General features: G+C 40.3%; 1 protein-coding gene across 3 annotated transcripts in view; it reads right to left on the bottom strand.

Moving 5' to 3' along the window:
• The window catches only part of aass (aminoadipate-semialdehyde synthase), a 61643-nt gene that overhangs the window by 25576 nt on the left and 17131 nt on the right, over window positions 1-18936 (bottom strand). For all 3 annotated transcript variants that reach the window (XM_052030477.1, XM_052030475.1, XM_052030476.1), the window contains 10 exons: window positions 17544-17628; window positions 17386-17453; window positions 15158-15304; window positions 11841-11919; window positions 10149-10276; window positions 8438-8586; window positions 6604-6726; window positions 6166-6277; window positions 2056-2118; window positions 1879-1946 (listed from right to left, as the gene is read on the bottom strand). In XM_052030477.1, coding sequence (XP_051886437.1) covers window positions 1879-1946; window positions 2056-2118; window positions 6166-6277; window positions 6604-6726; window positions 8438-8586; window positions 10149-10276; window positions 11841-11919; window positions 15158-15304; window positions 17386-17453; window positions 17544-17628 — 1022 coding nt within the window. The remainder of the gene's footprint in view (window positions 1-1878; window positions 1947-2055; window positions 2119-6165; window positions 6278-6603; window positions 6727-8437; window positions 8587-10148; window positions 10277-11840; window positions 11920-15157; window positions 15305-17385; window positions 17454-17543; window positions 17629-18936) is intronic.

Raw genomic sequence — 18936 nt, 5'->3', positions numbered from 1 at the left:
CCACCCCAAACATCAACTGACAGCCCTTCTCATATCCCCACCACTACTAGAAGTTGGGCCCTACTGCACTCCCTTCCACATCCAGGCCCACTCTGTTGGTGTTTGCTGCTCTGGCATTTCAACACACCTAATGAGTGCATTCAAAATTTCTGGTCAAATGTATCATTACAGTGGTTAGTATAAATAAAAATAAAATTTAATATGCACAACAAACAGAGGGACTACTGCTTTCAGAGTAGCTCTTAACAGAGTTCTCATGAGGAGTTACTCCATTCAGATACTGTTTTGCATTCTCTGCAACTTCCATTCTGATTGATCAGGCTGTAGACAGGGAACTCCTCAAGTTCCACTAACGATCGGACTTCAGTTTATTCAGGCTCTGCCAAAGTTATGGAGCAGGGCTCCTATCGGGGAACTGAGGAGAGGGAGAAAAATCTTACCCCCATTCCTTCACAGAGAGACAGAGACAGCTATGGGTAGCTGAGCGGAGGAACCCTCCTATTTATATCAAATAACCTGCCTTCCCTATGCAAGTCAGAAACAGGCTAATTCTGACTTTGCAGTGGAGATCACAGTCAGGTGATCAGCTTGCTGGCCAAACTGTTGCCAGATGTCTGGAACAGTGTCTGGCTTCTTCCAGCCTTAGTGAAGATTCTTGACGGGAAACGTTAAATTTATCGTCATTGTAACATTCCAGTGATAACAATCTACTTCATGCACTGAATTAGATTTAAGCTACAGACCCTCAATGTGGAAATGTCCTAATACATTGCTTCACTTGAGAGGAGTTAAATGCACTGTTCTGGTCACATTCTTAGAATAACACAATGCCAACATCATTAAGTGAAAAAAAATCATGAAATTACTGATTATTTAGAAACAAAATAGTTGACTGGTTTAGATAAAGAGAGACAAGTTGTTCTCAGTAGCAGATGACTGAATGACAAAAATTTAGTCATAGGATACAACGGCTTACTTTTGTTCTAAATGCAATTAGCAGCTATGATCTGGAATCAGGCAAGGGTAATGTATACAGAATCAATTAGGGCTTTCAAAATTTGCTATGGGGAAAGAGCAGGGGAGTGGGATGGATGGATAGCTCCACCAAGGTTATAGTAAAGGCTGGATGGGTTGAACAGCCTCTGCATTTTAACAACTGTATGATTTTACAATTCCATTCACATGAAGGTGCTTCACAAATAGATAACTTCCAACTGCTCAGAACACAAACTAAAGCTGTAGGTCTGCTTTGGAGCATGTGAAAATTGTCAAATTTAGTGCGCAGAGTCAACTGGGCGCAGTGTGCTGAAAATGAATATTACAATCTCTATGTTGTGATCAAAATCCCATCCGACTTCAATTCTTTTGACTGCAACAAGATACTGGTTACAATGGAAACAATAAACCAAAAGTAGCAGTGAGAGACAAAGATTACAAAAGACTCAAGTGGAACTCAAAGAACAAAAAACTCTGGGTTGTATTTGCTGAAGCTTCAAATTACACTGGGCTGCTGCACTCATTACCAAACCAGTGATCTTTGCTAGAAGTGAGCACGTTATGGTCATGACCCGACAATAATCACAGGGCAACCCCAACCCATTGAGTTGAATAACTTAGCGACATTTGGTGCCTTGGCTCATCTGTGAGCAATGGTCACCCAGAGGGTCATACACCACCAACATCAAAAACAGTTCAATAATTTGTAAATTAGCCTGATTTAAACTAATTCCTCTTCACTGAAATAATACAACTTTTGAGCTAGTAGGTTCCAACGAGAGGAGCACAGTGCAACACTGCAGCAGCTCAGTTATGCAATTGACATATTGTACAGATACCGCTGTCTTCAGATAGTGGTCAGCTGAAACTCGAGGGGTATACCTGTTTGCTCTCAGCTTCTGTATGTATTTGAACTTCGGAGTCAGTGAACCATTGGATGCAATTACAGCCTAGAGAAAATAACATTGAAATAGATCCATGCATTACATGTGACAGAGGTTGCATCAGTCTGTAGAAAATTTGCATGTTTCCAAACGTCAAGGATGAAAGTATACTTACATTCCGGACAACTGGGGAGAAACTATTCTCTTTCTCAAAGGGTTGTGTAGCATCAGAGGCCAGCTGTAAAGTGGGAGAGAAAGGTGTGGAAACATTCCTTTTACACATACATTCTTTAAGCTCAGACCACAAGGGCATCATTCTTTCAGGTGGCTCTAATCTAACTGCAAACATTGCCTCAATGTACTTTAATCAGCAATAAAAGCATAATCCACTTCAGTACAGGTCAGTTGATAGGATACCAAGCATCCTACACCGAATTCAGTGTATAAATATGCTCCCAGGTTTGCAAGCAAAAAAAACGTTTGTCCAACTCAAAAACTATTGAAGCTTCCCTGCAGAACTAGAGAATGTTAAAATGAGTCCAAAGGTCAATACACAGACCAGCAGAGCCTTTTACATGCTAGTCAAAAACAAATTAATGACTGGCTCTATCTCAATCGTTACTGCAATGGCATCCCTACAGTTTGAGACAATTAAGATAAGATCTTTATTAGTCTCATGTACATCGAAACACACAATGAAATACATCTTTTGCATAGTGATTTTGGGGGGCAGCCCGCAAGTGTCGCCACGTTTCTGGCGCCAACATAGCATGCCCATAACTTCCTAACCTGTACGTCTTTGGAATGTGGGAGGAAACCGGAGCACCCGGAGGAAACCCACACAGACATGGGGAGAACGTACAAACTCCTTACAGACAGTGGCCGGATTTGAAGCCGGGTCTCTGGCGCTGTAAAGCATTGTGCTAACCACTATGCTACCGTGCCGTCCTTTCCTTTGGAAGCCTTTGGAAATTACCTTTGGAAACAACCCATCCTTTAACAATAAGCTGTTTGGCACATGTCAAACAACCTGCCTTATGCTACCCCACTACAGTGAATGAATGTGTTGGCTATTTGAAGGACAACACATGATTTTAAAAAAAAGGAGCCCAGTTAAAGAATGCAATGAACTTATCAAAAAAGTGGTTTTGAAATAGTGGATACAGCTGAGAAATTGCATGACATTGCACAATATTTTTGGAACACCATGTGATTGAATTTTGTCAAACACCCATTGTTTAATGGCCGGGTAGCACACTTCCCAAAACTTGTTTGTGAAAAGTAATAAAGTGAGAAGTAATCGATTATGAGAATTATCCGGCAAGAAATATAAAAGACTGGTAAGAATTTCTATAAATATATAAAATAAAGGAAGAGAGCTACTAATAAGAATATTGGTCCTTCAGAGGATGAGACTGGGGAATTAATAAGATGTTGTCGCTGCCTTCATGGCAGAAGGCAATGAAAACATCCCAATACTAGTAAAAAATCTTGGAGCAAAAGGGTGGTAGGAATTAAAATATTAACTATTATAGAAATCTAAACTAAAAGGACTAAAGGCCGACAAGCTCCATGGACCTGAAGGCCAGCATGCTATGGTCTGAAAAGAAATGGCTGTAGAGTTAGTGGATGCATTGGCTGTGATCTTCCAAAATTCCTTCAATTCTGCAAATATCCCAGGCAACTGGGAAATTTCAAAATATAACACCCCTGTCCAAGAAAGTGGCAAGTAGACACCGGGAAACTATAGGCCAGTTAGCTCATATATGTCATTGGGAAATGCTGGGAGCCTTTAAGGAAGCAGCAGCAGGAATTTTGAGAAAATCATAATAAAACTATGTTGACTCTGCTTGATTGTTTGACAAGAAATTGGTGTTTGACAAATTTATTAAAGTTCTTCAAAGAGTGGAGAAAGGAGGAAATAGGTAGACTTAGTGTATCTGTATTTCTAGAAGGCAATTGATAAGCTGTCACAGAAGAGGTTAATGCACAGGGTAAGACCTTATGGCATTGGGTAGTAATATGCTAGAACCATAGGACAGTACAGCACAATACAGGCCCCTTCGGCCCCACAATGTTGTGTTGACCTTTAAACCTCGCCTAAGACTATCTAACCCCTTCCTCCCACATATCCCTCTATTTTAAATTCCTCCATATGCTTATCTAACAATCTCTTGAGTTTGACCAATGTACCTGCCTCCACCACCACCCCAGGCAGCGCATTCCATGCCCCAACCACTCTCTGGGTAAAAAACCTCCCTCCGATATGAACCTCCCTCTAGGATGGAGAAAGGAGTGGCAAACAAACAAAAAAATGATTCAGGATAAAAACGTCACTTTCAGATTAGCAAACCATAATTAGTAGGGTACCACAGGGATCAGTACTGAGACTTAACTACTTATGGCCTATATTTATGACTAAGGTGAAAGGACTGAACAGGGAATAGAAAAAAAAAGGACAGGCACAGTGGTGCAGCTAGTAGAGCTGTTGCATCATACTCCAATGACGTGGTTCAATTCTGACCTTCCACTGCTGCTGTGTGGAGCTTACACGTTCTCCCTGTGATTGGTGCATTTCCACTGAATGCTCTGGTTTCCTCCCACATGCCAAGGATATGTAGATTGGTCGGTTAGTTAGCCAGTGTAAGTTGCCTCTATTCTGTTGGTGAGTAGTCAAATCCAGGGGGAGTTGATGAGAATATGTCCAAGGGGAAATTAGTGGGAGCATGGGAATGGTCATGATCAGATCCAGCACAATCTCAACGGGCGTAAATGGCCTCCTCCTTAGAGAGCACTAACTTAATACACTTCTCAAAAGAATATAAATATGTATTTTAGCTAAATTTGCTAGTGATACAAGAATAGATGGAAAATTAAGTTGTGAGGGAAGTGCAGAGAATATGCAACTAGATAATATATTGGTTAAGGGTATGGTTAATAATTTGGCAGAGCATGATGGGGGGGAAATGTGAGGTTAGAAAAGCAGAATATTGTTAATATGAGGGAAACTATAGCATGTTACCGTACAGAGAAATCTAGGAGTCTTCATACATGAAAGAGACAAAGTTAGCATACAGGCACAACAAGTAATTAAAGTGGCAAACTTAATTAATTAATTACAAAAACTTAGCTGAGGCTGGCCACTAAGCTAAAAGCAGGGAAGTCTCTCTGCACCTGGACTACTGCTCATACTTATGGTGTCTTTATTTAAGGGAGGGGCAGGGTGGAATTTACTTCCACTGCAAGTAGTTCAGAGAAGGTTCACTAAGCTGCTTCCTGCAATAAAGGGGTCATCTTACGAGGAAAGATTGAATGGGTTGAGCCCATACTCACTGGAGTTTAGGAGACCTTACTGAAACATACAGAATACTGAGGGTTGAATAAGGTGGATACTGAGAGGATATTTCTCCTTTTGGAGATATCTAGTACCAGAGTGTATGATTTCAGGGTAGCAGGTCATCTAATTAATATGGAGACTCAGACGAATTTATTCCCCTAGAGAGTTGAGTCTTTGTAAGTTTCTATATCAGAGAGCTATGCGGACTGGCTTATGTAACTAAATGGTCAATTTCTTGGGCTATAGGGGAGTCAAAGTTATGAGGAACAGGTGGGAAATTGGAGTTGAGATCGAGATCAGATTAGTCATAATCTTTATTAAATAGCAGAGCAAGCTTAATGGCCCACATGACCTACATCTGTCTTACCTCTTATCTACTTGTTTTCTTATGTTCTGGGTCCTCTGTACATGTAGAAAGCACTCCCCCAGGCAGTGATGTAAAATGGTGTATAATGTACACTTGGACATCATTTATACAAACAAATCCAGTGAATGGTGCTGGAGGATTAAAGTCTGCTTTGCATTGGTTAAAGGAGGACTGACTTTCTCTGTTGCACTGCCAGGGATTTCAAGGTGTCCACTGTTTTCTACGTAGTTACTTCTTCAAGCTATTTACCTTGCCTTTCCTCATGCCCCAACAGTCCCAAAGCTTCCACTATGCAAGACCAATGTCCTCAACACCTCTGATCAGGAGTCTGACCACAAATAAATCAAGTTCTTCTATTCTCCAATAGAAATAGTGCCAATTAGTGTCATTTTGATTAAATTACATCAACTGGTAAAACAAAATGCCATCAAAGCCCTCACAAGGGGCATCTCTTATTTGACTTTTCCAAAAAGTAAGTGAAATAACACGGTTAAAACCCATACTAGTAGAACAGAGGCAGAGAAGGAAAAAGAATGCCAAACAATATGACAGGTTAAATCTTCTACAGATTTCAATCTTACCATCTCCCATAAATATGGGCAAAGTTTGTCTCCAAAATATTCCGTAGCCTCTATTGGAAGCTGTGCAGGCAGATTGTCAATTGAACACATCAAGATCCCCTTGCCTTCCAAGCTGCAATACAGAGAATTACAAAATAGTAAATTGTAAGCTGCTATTGTTGAATATTTTTTTATTCTGACGGACACAAATGATTATTCTTATAAATCCTCACAAGTACACGGTACGCGCAGCTGGTTTACTGATCTATCAAAAACAGGAACGCTCTATTGCTTTGCAATGGGAAATTCCACAGGCAGACTTTTTTTTGAGAAATAAATTGAAAACTGCCCGTGCATTTTATTTGTACCAAATACCAAAACAAAATAGCAATCGTTCAAGGAAGACACTTATGCAACTGATTTGATGGACATATAACTCTAAAATGTAAAAACGCCTACCTGTCATGAATGCTTTGCCTTTCTGCATCATACATACAAAATGGCATGTCAATGGTGGTGCACTCAGTCATAAACTCAATGGAGCCACCTGTGTCAGCAGAAATATCACAGATTGCCAAAAATCTAAAAAAAGGAAACACAATACAAAAACCTCAGGTTATGGCATGCCCATAGAATGTTGTGTGGGGACTTGCTGTGCAGTTTTATTACTTGGTTAGTTACAGACTCCATCAACAACAGAGGCTGTTAGTAAAGTTAATTGCACAATGCAAACCACAGTTTCCTCAGGGCTCTAGTCAATCACTAGTCAATCAGTTTTGCGTATAGAAAACTCGGTCATGGATCTCAAAAGAGCTGCGCTACTGTGACCCAATTAAACAGAAAATCCTTTGAAAGGCTATGTTTAATACACATGCCACATACACATGTATATAGTGATTACTGGAACAGTCTGCTAGTACCTATCCCACTGCTCTGGATCTAGGTTATGCAAGGATTTCAGGGCTCAAATCCAGTCTACACAACACTAGGTCCAGTTGTCAACTGCCCTTCAATTATTGTTTGCAGAAGATTACATTCTCATGGGTTGCAGGCCAGGGATAGAGGAGGATGTTCTCCCAGCAAACTGCAGCAGGCAGTGCCATTGTTGAGAGCCTGGGGTGAGGAGGTTGTGGGGACATACTTCTGTGGGCCGGTTCCCTTATTGTGCAGGAATTTGGAGTTCCTTCATGTTCTCTGTGACATTCCCTCGTGATGAACTCCAATACATCCTCAAGGAAAAGTGGAATTTCTAAAGCTGTTTTGGGGTGTTGTTCCCAATGCATTATTTAAAGTTGCTTGCTCACTTTGACGGCAGTTGTGAAGAAGCAGGTAGTTTTTTCTGAGAATGCAGCACACAGAATCACAGAAATGATTACAGCCCATCAAAGTTTCTACATAAAAGAATCCCACTTAACCCATTTCCACCCTCTTCCCATCACCTTGCAAATTCTTTCCTTTCAGTTACACGTCCAGCTCCATTTTGAATGCAACGATTGAATCTGCCTCCACTATTTCACTGTCAAACCCTAACCACTGGCTGTATGAAAATTGATTTGCCTAGTCATGTTACTACTTTCTGATCCTTCATTAGTTAAGTGTGCTAAATCTCCACGATAATGCAAGGAGCATTCAAATATCTCCATTCCCTTTTATTACATAAAGCTCTGTCAGTTTTTGTCTCTGTGGTTTGCACAGGATGTGGCATGGAGGCTTTTGTTTTAAAAATTGTTTCCCTGCAAATATGCAAAATGTTCCAACTCAGAGATAGGACAAGGTAATTACAGTAGGCAGGTTCTTAACATGAATGAAATTTAAATAATATTCACCACCTGTTGCTGTGGATCACTGAATTCACCCCTGCAACTGCGAAATCCTCCTCCCCACCCCATGTAATGGAATGTGATCAAACCCCAAGAAACAGAACATTGAAAATAAGAGCAGCAGCAGACCATATAGCTGCCTGAGGCTCCTCTTTGTAACAATGATTCACCAGCAAAATACTGCAGATGCTAGAAATTTGAAATAAAAAACAAAGACTGCTATAAGTACTCAGCAGGTCGGGCAGTATCTATGGGGCGAGAAATAGAATTCATATTTCATGTTGATGGCCAGCACCTTTCTTCACACATACTTCCCAACATTTTCTGTTTTTATGCACGCTCCTCTGAAGATTCCATCAAGATAACAGAAATCTTTCTACATGTGCATTTTGGTTAATGAAAACTGCCCAGATGCAATAAACAATGAGTATAGGTTAGATACACATTATATTACTGGTTTATAATAAGCCTACCTGTGTGGTAAATTTGGGCAACCATCACTGGTTGGGTCCAAACTTTTGGCAGATGCTAACAAATTCTGGGCATCCAATCGGGTAAGTAATCGAGGTGTATCTGGTTCCCAATAAATACCGTTCACCAAACAAGAGGTATATGGGGCAATCTGAAACATAGCATGGACATGTTGGCATCTTCAAAGACTTAAAGAAGTCCCCTTTAAAAGAATTTTAATTACCAAGTCCAATTTGACATATTCCAGACTCTTAGAGGAGAACAGACTTAAAGGGCAATTTAATCACAATTTATAAGATATTGAGAGAATTAGACTATGTTTACATAGAAAATTTCTTTCAACTAAATAGGCTAAAGGGGACCAGGGCATAATCAAATTATGTAAAGGCTGAAGTAGGTTAAATATTAGAAAGCTGTTCTTTTCTGAAGAATAGGTTGTTTCCATTTAAAATATCACTGATTCTAGAAACTTCCTCAGACAGGATTTGGGTACCTTTGTGGGTGGGATGGAGATTACCTTGGAGAAGAGGGAGGTAGCCTATGACATTAATGAGTCACCCTGAATGCTTTAATCACCGTGACGTGTTTTTGATTTGTCTCCCCCTGCCCCCGATAAGCCTCTGTTCTTACCTGTACTTTGCCTCACCCAGGTTATCACTTGGTTTTGGCTAAACTGGTGAATGTTTAAGAAAATGATACACAAGAATGAGAGAAGTTGGAGGAAGAACATTAAATCTTTCTCCGCCCATCTTTTAGATAGGCTTATATGCTTTCATATATTGAACTAATATAGAAAAAACATGAAATCTGTGATAGAACAACATGGAACAGATATCTCTGCATTATCGAGTTCTACATTCTGTCACACTTGGCATCCTAAGTTTTAAAAATGTTGCTCAAAATCTTGGGATCTAGGGTATTTTCATTGCAGGGTGCCACTTAGTGGACCCCAGTTCTACTACGCTGAGGTCAGTACACCAACATTACTTGATGTAAAAGTCCAACCCCATCGAATGAGGAGTTGCAAGACCACCATTAAGCTTGATCCCCACGTTTAAGACTAATTCCAACCTCTACAGTCACATCCTGATGAGATTTACTTTGTAAAGGGCAAGCAGAAACTCCAGGCTTGACGAGGTCAACAGTAAACTCCAGAAACAGCAGAGATCCCAGATAGCATAATCCTTCCCACTTTCCGTGAGTCCTGCCAGATTTAAAGTAGGGTTTTGGCAAATTTTATTTAAAATAAAAACTAAAAGTATTGGAAATACTCAGCAGATCATGTAGCATCTGAGAGAAACAGAGCTCATAATTCAAGTCAATGACCTTTCACCAGAACAGAGAAAACTTAGAAATCAAACAGGCTTCAAATGAAGGCTTGTTAGTTGTAGGTGATCTGTCTGGAGAGGATACAAACAAAAGGAAAGAAATATATACACAGGAGAGAAAAAAAATGCTGGAACCGTGATATACCAGTTATCTCATGGCTAAAGAAAATGACGTAAACAACATTGCTTCCCTGTGGACAGTAGAGGTTTATCTCTCAGCCAATCTCCAGACATACTATAAAAATGGACCAGTGAGACACACAACACAGGCACTTGAAGGAAATGGCTCTTTCATTAAACCTTAACTCCAGTCAGAGGATGCATTTCTGCATCATGTTCAGTATAATATTACATTATACCAAGTAGATGTATCATGGTTTCTTACATCGGTATTGAAGCGCGAGGTGTATAACTCAGGGTGGTGCTGATATTCCACAGGATCATACTTCCCATCACTCTTTCTGACAAGATGGTGATGACGGCTAAGAACAGTGCAGTAAATCTTAGTTTGATCTGTATAATCAATAACAGGAAATTAGTTCCAAAGAAAAACACACATTAATTATTGTAACCAGCAGAATCTGATCATTCATATTGCCTCCCCTCCTTTCCCTTTTTGGACATTATTCCGCACCACTTCCCCACAGCATAAAACAATTCATGACCAGATCAGCAAGGAGCAGCCATTCTAGTTTTTATTCTCTGCTGAGGATACTTTCCAACCAGCAGAAGAACTGTGGACACAATACCTTGTACATGCACCTTGTAGCAGATGGTGATAACAATCATACCCGTTTGAATTCTGACCTTTTCCTTTCCACTGGCCACTTAGATGAAGGAGAAAAGATCACTTCCCTCAGCGTTTGATAAAACAATAGTTCCTTGGTATTTTAATTTAAACAACAGTGATGCATACTCAAAAATAGCTCATTACTGTCGGAATAAAAAAAATCAGTCTGTACCACTGAACAAAAAAATAACGGTTGCTTCTAGAACCATAAATGGGAAGTGAGACACTTGTTAAATTGCATTTCAGAATTCAATCACCTCCATTTAAAAAGCTACTCACTCTTTTTTTTATCTGCTGGCTCAGAAGAGAGAATTCACATAGGTGGAGATGAGAGACAGCAAGGGGCAGACTTTGGGAGTTCAGGCTGCCAAACAATGGTGATACTGCTGGACAAAGTATTAATCAAGAAATAAGAGGAGCCAATAACAAAGGTTATAGAATAATCATAGTGCAGTATTGACAAATAAAATGAGTTTCCAGGAAGGGTTGCTGAGTGCTTCCTAGAGCAACCAGGAACAGTTTTCAGTCTCACTTTAGCTGATGAGGTAGCATCAATTAGTAATCTAATTCTAGGGAATCATTTAGAGAAAAATGTTCTTAATATATCAATAAATCTGAGAGTGATCTACTCAAATAGAAATAGATTCGTATGAGTGTTTTGAAAATAGATTAAAAAAGGTATAATACTTATTTCCCAAAGGCAGACAGGGCACAGGGCCCATAATGAGAGAAGATGGAGCACAAAGGGCAGACAGAGCACAGGTCAGATTCAATTCCGTAGAGTGTTAATGGCAGAGAGGGGCGAACTGACATCAACCCTTGAGCCAAAGTGCATGGAAAAGCATCCTTACATGTGCAGAAGGAAAAGATGTTACCAGAAAAGCAACATGAAGGATCTTCCAGTTTTCTCTAAACAGTTGCAAAGTTGTTACTATCATCTAATAGGGTATCATGCACGTTAAGCATGGGCTTAGTCATCAGTTCTTCTGTAATTTTAACACTACACAAGTATTGATACACCATTCAAGTATATCCAGTGCTTGCTGCTGGACTGTAAACTCAATGCTGATGAATCCAAGCCTGTGAAGTGGCTGCTTTTGTCCTGTAATTTGGTACACTAAGATGTATACAATACCACTTCCCATTAAAATTTAAGCAAGCATCTCATGAGGAAGGGTTTCTTTTTAAATAGATACATGTTTTGACTACTTTGGAGTGTGACCAAAGTCCTAGAGAGCGTCTTTGTTTACATAACATTGAATTACTGAAGTCATAGCCATTAAATACCTCCAGAACGGAAAACATCTCGCAGCTCATGTGGCTCAACAAATTCACAGGGAAGTTCATTAAATATTTCTTGAGCTCCCTGTAAAGGGAACACCAGTTGTTATTGCAAAATGCATTTCATGTTGTCCCTTTCCCCCAACCTTTTACAAATATATCCAGAGTATATTGTTGTTCAGCAAGTTCTTAGGTTTACATTAAACACCAGTGGTGCATCAAGTAGTACTGCTGTCTCACGGTTTCACAATTCTGACCTCACGTACCAGCGTGAAATTTTAACTTTCTCGCTGTGATCTCTTGGGTTTCCACTGTGTGCCTCATACCTCTCTCATTCCAAAAGCATGCTAATTGGAAGGTTAATTGCTACTGTAAATTAGCCCCATTGTAGATGGGTGAGAGAGAATCAGCTTGGAGTTGATGGGTATGTGAGAGCGAATAGATTGCAGGGAAAAAAGTGGAGGAATGGGATTGATGGGAATGCTCTGAGAGTGAAACAGCACCATTCACGTCATAATAAAGTACGAGGAAAAACTGAGCATATTTAATGTTAACACAAGCCAGCACCAAGGTTATATGAAAGAAACCAGGAGGGAATACAAACAAAATGTTTTGAAAAATCTGGAATGGATTTCACAACCACCATTGAATATGCATGCAAAAAATTTATCGCAATCTCAAATAAAAATTCAACAATTTTTGTGCAGTTTCCATAATAAAAATGGTTTCCACCCAATCATAATCTAATCCTTCTGATTCTTGTGTAAAATTAACAGGGCAATAAATTAAATACAAGAAACTGGGGAAAAAGCCACTCTTAGACCTTAGCCCTCTTGTATTAACCGCCAACCTTTCCAAACTAAAGATGACTGCAACTGTTACCAGCAATTCACCTCAAGTATTTTCTCGTGAAGTGGCCTTTCAGTTCTAACAGGCTAGGAATTACTATTCCAAAAACAGAAACAGGGAATTAGAAGAAAATGTGGGTCTTTTAAAAGAAAGTTCACTGAACATTTGACATTTCTGGATAGAAATGAAACCCATTCATAGACTTGTTTCTCCAGTTCAACAGTTCTCCAGGTTCAACTGCTGTGAACCTGGTCACAAGGAGTAAATAGACAGTCAAACTGGTTGGGTTTTCAAAGCTCTGGATTAATAATTGATAGACAAGTCTTTTTAAATCAGAACTGTTATCTGACCAAACTCAGATCTGCTTGCAATGACGTGGAAGGCTCCCGCAACTTCAATTGAACAGAATGGATATACTGTACAAACACTTGTAGAGTTTCATAAGGACACAGAATTGTTAGATGGGAAAGACCACAGAAATAACAGTTCCCCTTCTACAATCCCGGTAATCACGTGATGCAATGAGATGGAGCTGTTGCATAATCATAACATATGATATCTGTCTATCACTGATCCAGGCATGATCAGCGGTGGCAAGCAGTTACTTCAAGCCATGTCTCCAATTACTCAAACACAGAATTTAAAAATATTATTTCCTGAAAGAAATCAACTTCCATTTCAATGAATCTACATTACTCACTTCCAGTGATTCCCATTATTGCTCACTGGAATATAGTTTCAAAAGTCCTTCTGAATTGTTCCTTCTGCAACTGTCCTTGAACAGGTGGAACAGCTTAACAAGTGTGTGACAAATCCTTTAGTATGCAGCAGCCAGAGCAATGTCAAGTATCCCATCATGCTTTGGGAGGATACTATGCTGCCTTGGAAGAAATGCTGGAAACCACACAACAAAGAGGCACAGTGAAGGAAGTTCACGTAATCGACACCTGGTCAGTCTCAATCGAGAACATCGCTGAGACAGCTTTACAGCCCTGTGGACTATCCCATTGTAAACATCCCACCGTGAGCTATCATCCAGAAGAAAACATCCCACCGTGATCTATCCAGAAGACAGAACAAGCAGATAGGGGTGTTTGGGACTGACATCTTGCGGAAAATTACTACTACTTGATAGATTACAAATCTCAAATAAACACGCTGGTAATTTAGGAACCAAATTGTTAAAATAGTTGTGGGATGGCACCAGCAGCAATTTGAAGAAGTTATGGAAACACATCCCCGTATGGATAAGGACTAGAATTAAGGATGTGTAAAACCAATAAAGAACTAAGCAATGTTTGGGAGGTGTGTGAAGAAATGTATAAAAAGTTGCTTTACAAGATGACCAGCAGCAGTGACTCTGGAGACCAACCACTGAAGACGACCGAGTCACAGACTCAGAAGAACTCGCCAAGATTGAATCCCAGCCAGGTTCATCAAGAGTGAAGACAGAGTGAACTGAGAGTGAATATCTGAATACAGGTAGTGAGTTTTGGAAGTTGTGCAAATAACTAAAAGGAGTTGTGAAATTAAAGAGCTAAGTGATTGAAGCTACATGGTGAATCTTTGAGTCGTTTAAATCAATTGTGATTAATAAAGTAGTCATCAGGCAAAGCCATTGCCTGGTGTGTTTTGTTGTGTGCTGTATTTAATTGGTCACAAGTAATTGGCAGCAAGAGAGGCACAGTACATCCCAACATCACAATTGAGCTACTCATTAACTGAATTTGTTAACTCCCATCATAAGGATGAACTCTGTTAATGACAAAGGATCTTAGACCTGAAATGCTAATTGTTCCTCTGTAAACAGGTGCTGCCTGACCTGCTGAGTGTTTCCAGTATTTTCTGTTTATTTTATTTCAGAATTCCATCATTTACAGTTTTTGTTTGGACTTTCATAAAGAAATAATATTTGAAAGCAACTTTGAAAGCCATTATCTAGTTCCTTTTCAATGGTTTAAAAATAAATTACTGGCATCCTGACTTAAATAATGGCGCAGAAGTAAAAGAAAGCGGGTTCAGTGTCCATACTACTCTGCCATTTTCTGGCTGAAACCTGGTGATTTACACGAAAGGAATCTCTGGAATGCTGCCACATAGAATGATACAGCATGGAAACAAGCCCTTTGGCCCATTGAGTCCATGCCAACCATCAAGCACCCATTCATCCTGATCCTATTTTTTTTAAATTCACCCCACATGCCCATCAACTCGCCCGAAATTCCACCACTAGCCAACACACCAGGGGCAATTTACAGTAGCCAATTTAACCTTTCAATTCACACATCTTTGGAATGTGGAAGTACAAGCAGAGAACCTACAGGAAACCCATGCAGTCATGGAGAGAACATGCAAACTCCAAATAGACAGCACCAGATTGAACCCACACTACTGGCTACACCACTGCGTTGACCCATTTTGGCAATATATTAGAAGCATTCCCCTCCAACATGAAAAAATTACGCACAACCTACCTTGGAGACATTACCAGTGCCCGTGAACACAAATGTAACAGGTCCAATGGACTTTGGCATTAATCCCAGTGCAATCTCGTAACCGCAGTCCCGCACAGCTTGCACCGCCTGGGCACTGTTCCGGTAATTGTGGGCCATGCCAATGTGCTGTAAAACAGAGAATAGCTCTGATGACACCCATTAACATAGCAGCTCCTGAGACAGCTCCAGCTCGACAGCTGCTGGCTCTGTGACTGCATTTTAAGTGACCCCAAGTGAACAATAGAATCATACAGCACAGAAACAGGCCATTATGTCCTACCTTGTCAATGCCGACTGTGATGCCTATCTACACTCATCCCATTTTCCTGCATTAGCCTGTATCCCTCTACTCCTTTCCTATCCATGTACCTATACAAATGCCTTTTAAACAATAATTGTATCTGCCTCCATCACCTCCTCTGGCAGCTTGTTCCAGGTATTCACTACCCTCTGTGTGAAAAACTTACTCATCAGATCTCCTTTAAACTTCTCCCCTCCCACCTTCAACCTGTGCCTTCTAATTCTTGACTCCCCTACCCTGGGGGTAAAAAAGACTCCAACTATCCAATGCGCCCCATAATTTTATAAACCCCTGTCAGGTCACCCCCCCCCCCACCACCCACCCCCCCCCCCCCCCACCTCAGCCAATGTACCAGTGCGAATAAACCCAATCTCTCCTTATAACTCCAGCCCTCCATTCCTGGCAACATTCTGGCAAACGTCTTCTGCACTCTCTCCATTGCTGCCACATCTGTTCTGTAGCGTGACCACCAGAACTGTGCACAATACTCCGTGGAACCAAATGGAATATATTGCCAGGGAACCTTTCTCGGAAGCTCCCTCTGCACACCCTCAGCTTTCCTACAGGTTTCCAGCTACACTTTCATTAAAGATGTGGTAGCAGTGCAGGAAGAGGTGGAAAGGAAATTCCCAGCATTGCCGAGAAACGAGATTTCAGCCACTTTTGGTGGGCCGTTAGTAGCATTAACACCAAGTTCGTTCTCTAAAATAGGTTGGAAAATATGCTGCAAACAAGTGTGCTACAGCTTCAGCGTAGCTTCCGTACATTGAATCGGGATCCATGTGGGCCTTGATGATTCATCATGTGCAGCAATCAGAGAAGGGCATTAGTCCTTAAAGACACACTCTGCGGTGCAGCCAGATGACAAAGGCACACAGAGACGTTGACTTACTCGTGAATGAGATACTTGTCAGGTGGGAGATCGCACATGGAGCAATGCCAGAAATATCAGTAGACACGTTAAGGTGAATGCTCCAGCACTGTAAATCCTGCCCTCGTGCATACACCTGTGCTTCCACTCCCACAAATTCAGATAGATCAGGCCTACAATAGTACAATACATGAGCAGGAATTGGTGAGAGGCCAACTACATATGGAAGTGAGGTGGGGAGCAGGTTGCTATCTTGATCGCAGTACTGTCCCAGGCAGGGGGACCACTGAATCACCCAAGTAAGGAGTTCCTCAGTAATTAAATTCCCCAAATAGCACTCTTTGCAGTTTGACGAAGTCTGAGCCCTGTGGGTGTTGAGCAGTCTCTGAGGTTTGCAGTTGTCTTGTGACATATTCTGTTGCAAGCCAACAGGCCTTTTAGGTGATGCCAAAATGCAGAACTCACCAGGTTGCGTTTCCTGTTCTCTGTGGCTTTGTTCATGCAAGGAATGTTTCAAGCATGTAAAGGCACAAGACTGATGCTCTTAGCTGCACATCTGACAGTGGGAAGACGTCACACCTAATAGCATGGATCCTGACCTGATGTGCCCAGTTCAATTCAGTGATCAGCACAACTTCACCCAGAAATGATTGTGACCTTCACACCTAACCCTCAGCTTAATGCCCAGGAGAGTAGGCACAGCAGCAGCTGTGTTTCAATGGGGTTAATGACCTCATTGAAAGGGCAAGTACAGTTAAGTGCCTGACTTACCTTTATTTTAATGCTTTCAATTTGTTAGTCTTTTAATAACATTTACTATTTTTTAAATCACCTGCTGTTTTAGCTTATATCATTTAAATCTATTTCAACAGATTTTAAATGTCACTGACAAAACTGCCATGGGCTTCAGGATCTAACACCCAGATCTTAACAAACCAATTATAATTTGTATCTCTCTATGCTTGGCAGCAATGGTTGAATAACCAAACCAACAGACCCAGAAACACAAGGCCAAAAAGAACCAAAGATTCTTACCATGAAGGGAGTGTGGTGGCCTAACGCAAGGAATCGCAGTCCCAAACCATGTAAAATGTTGATCATTCCTGTCACCAACAGCAAGAAAACACACTTAGAAAATACCTTTTGGCTCATATTGCTTTTGGTTTAAGTAAGGTTGCAGAACAAGAACGTACCTGCTACCCCAGCCCACTGACCGAATGCCACAACTCTAGATCCTTTACTGTCAACCATTTTCTCATAATCAATAAGGCGAATTTCCTGGAAATTAACATGCAACAAAAAAGTTTAAAAAACATAGTTATAATACTGCAATTGTATTGTTTTGTGTATGTGTTCCTGTCCTACTATTTGTACAGGGTTCCAAATATACTGTCTTATACTCAGGGTCCAAGTAGGTTTTCCACTGTATTTAATTAATGAATTTACACACCAAATGGACAATGCTACATTTTTGCCATCACTCAGGAATAAAGCAAAGCAATCTCTTGACAATATTTGAACAAGTACAGGAAGTGCAGGCAATACACAGCAGCTGGATCAACATTTGGAAGATCTGCCATTTTCCTCTTGCAACCTGCATTGCCAGCACTTTCTCATTTCAAGTTTTCAAATTCATGACTATCCCCACCCAGTCTTGCCAGAAGTTCTCAAATCATATACTTCTGTAACAATATCTAATGTTTAAATATTACAAAAATAAGGAGTTTTATGTTACATGATAATTTAAAGAGATTTTATTCAGTTGTTACTTGCCGATTTCAGAGTTTGTGTTTATTTAACCAAATTACCTTGAAGGTAGATATGATTTTAGTAATAGGGGGAAAAAAAGACAGTTTTAACTTTCCATGATAATCATTAACAGATTCCAGTCTTTTATTCGTAACAGATAGAAACAACATGGAATCTTCCGTTCTGGACCAAAGCCAGAAACAGGTTTGCCTCAATTTACCAATTTTTGCAATTATGTCAGTGACTCGAGGGATACATTCAGTCCTTGTTATCCGATAATTTCCTATCCGTAGACCGCCCCCCCCCCCTCACTTGAGATCAGCTCCAGTCTCTATCCCACTTTTTTTTTTAAATGAACAAATCACTCTCTGTACATGTACACGTTAACAAACCAATCTATATAAAATAGGTGATCAGCTTCCAGACCACTTGCGTCAAGTGGCTCCTTGCTGTGCGCTGTTCAATAGAGGGTTTAACACAGCTGCACCTTGTAATTTCAAAACTGATTGTAAATTTCAATACACGCAATGGAAGTAGTTTGTTAGCTAATAACATTTTCTTTTAGGTACTTAAATATCTTTATTACTTATTAATGAATGTTAATTCTTTTCAATTTTAGATCATATTTATGTTTATTTTGCGTTGTACTGAGTTCAAAGGATAAAGCCTTAGCGGTATCCATATTTTTTATTATCTGCACCAAGTCCACGCCCCTATCTCTTGTGGATAATGTGTGATGTAGAAATCAATTTTATGCTGTAACAAATAGCTCTCCACTCTCCATCCAAAGGAATGTACTGCACCAAAATATCAATAATGCATTTCACTCAGCCTTTT

The sequence above is a fragment of the Pristis pectinata genome, chromosome 15 (assembly GCF_009764475.1).
Source record: "Pristis pectinata isolate sPriPec2 chromosome 15, sPriPec2.1.pri, whole genome shotgun sequence".
In the NCBI taxonomy this organism is placed as follows: Eukaryota; Metazoa; Chordata; class Chondrichthyes; order Rhinopristiformes; family Pristidae; genus Pristis; species Pristis pectinata.
This window is presented reverse-complemented; position numbering and strand designations above follow the sequence as displayed.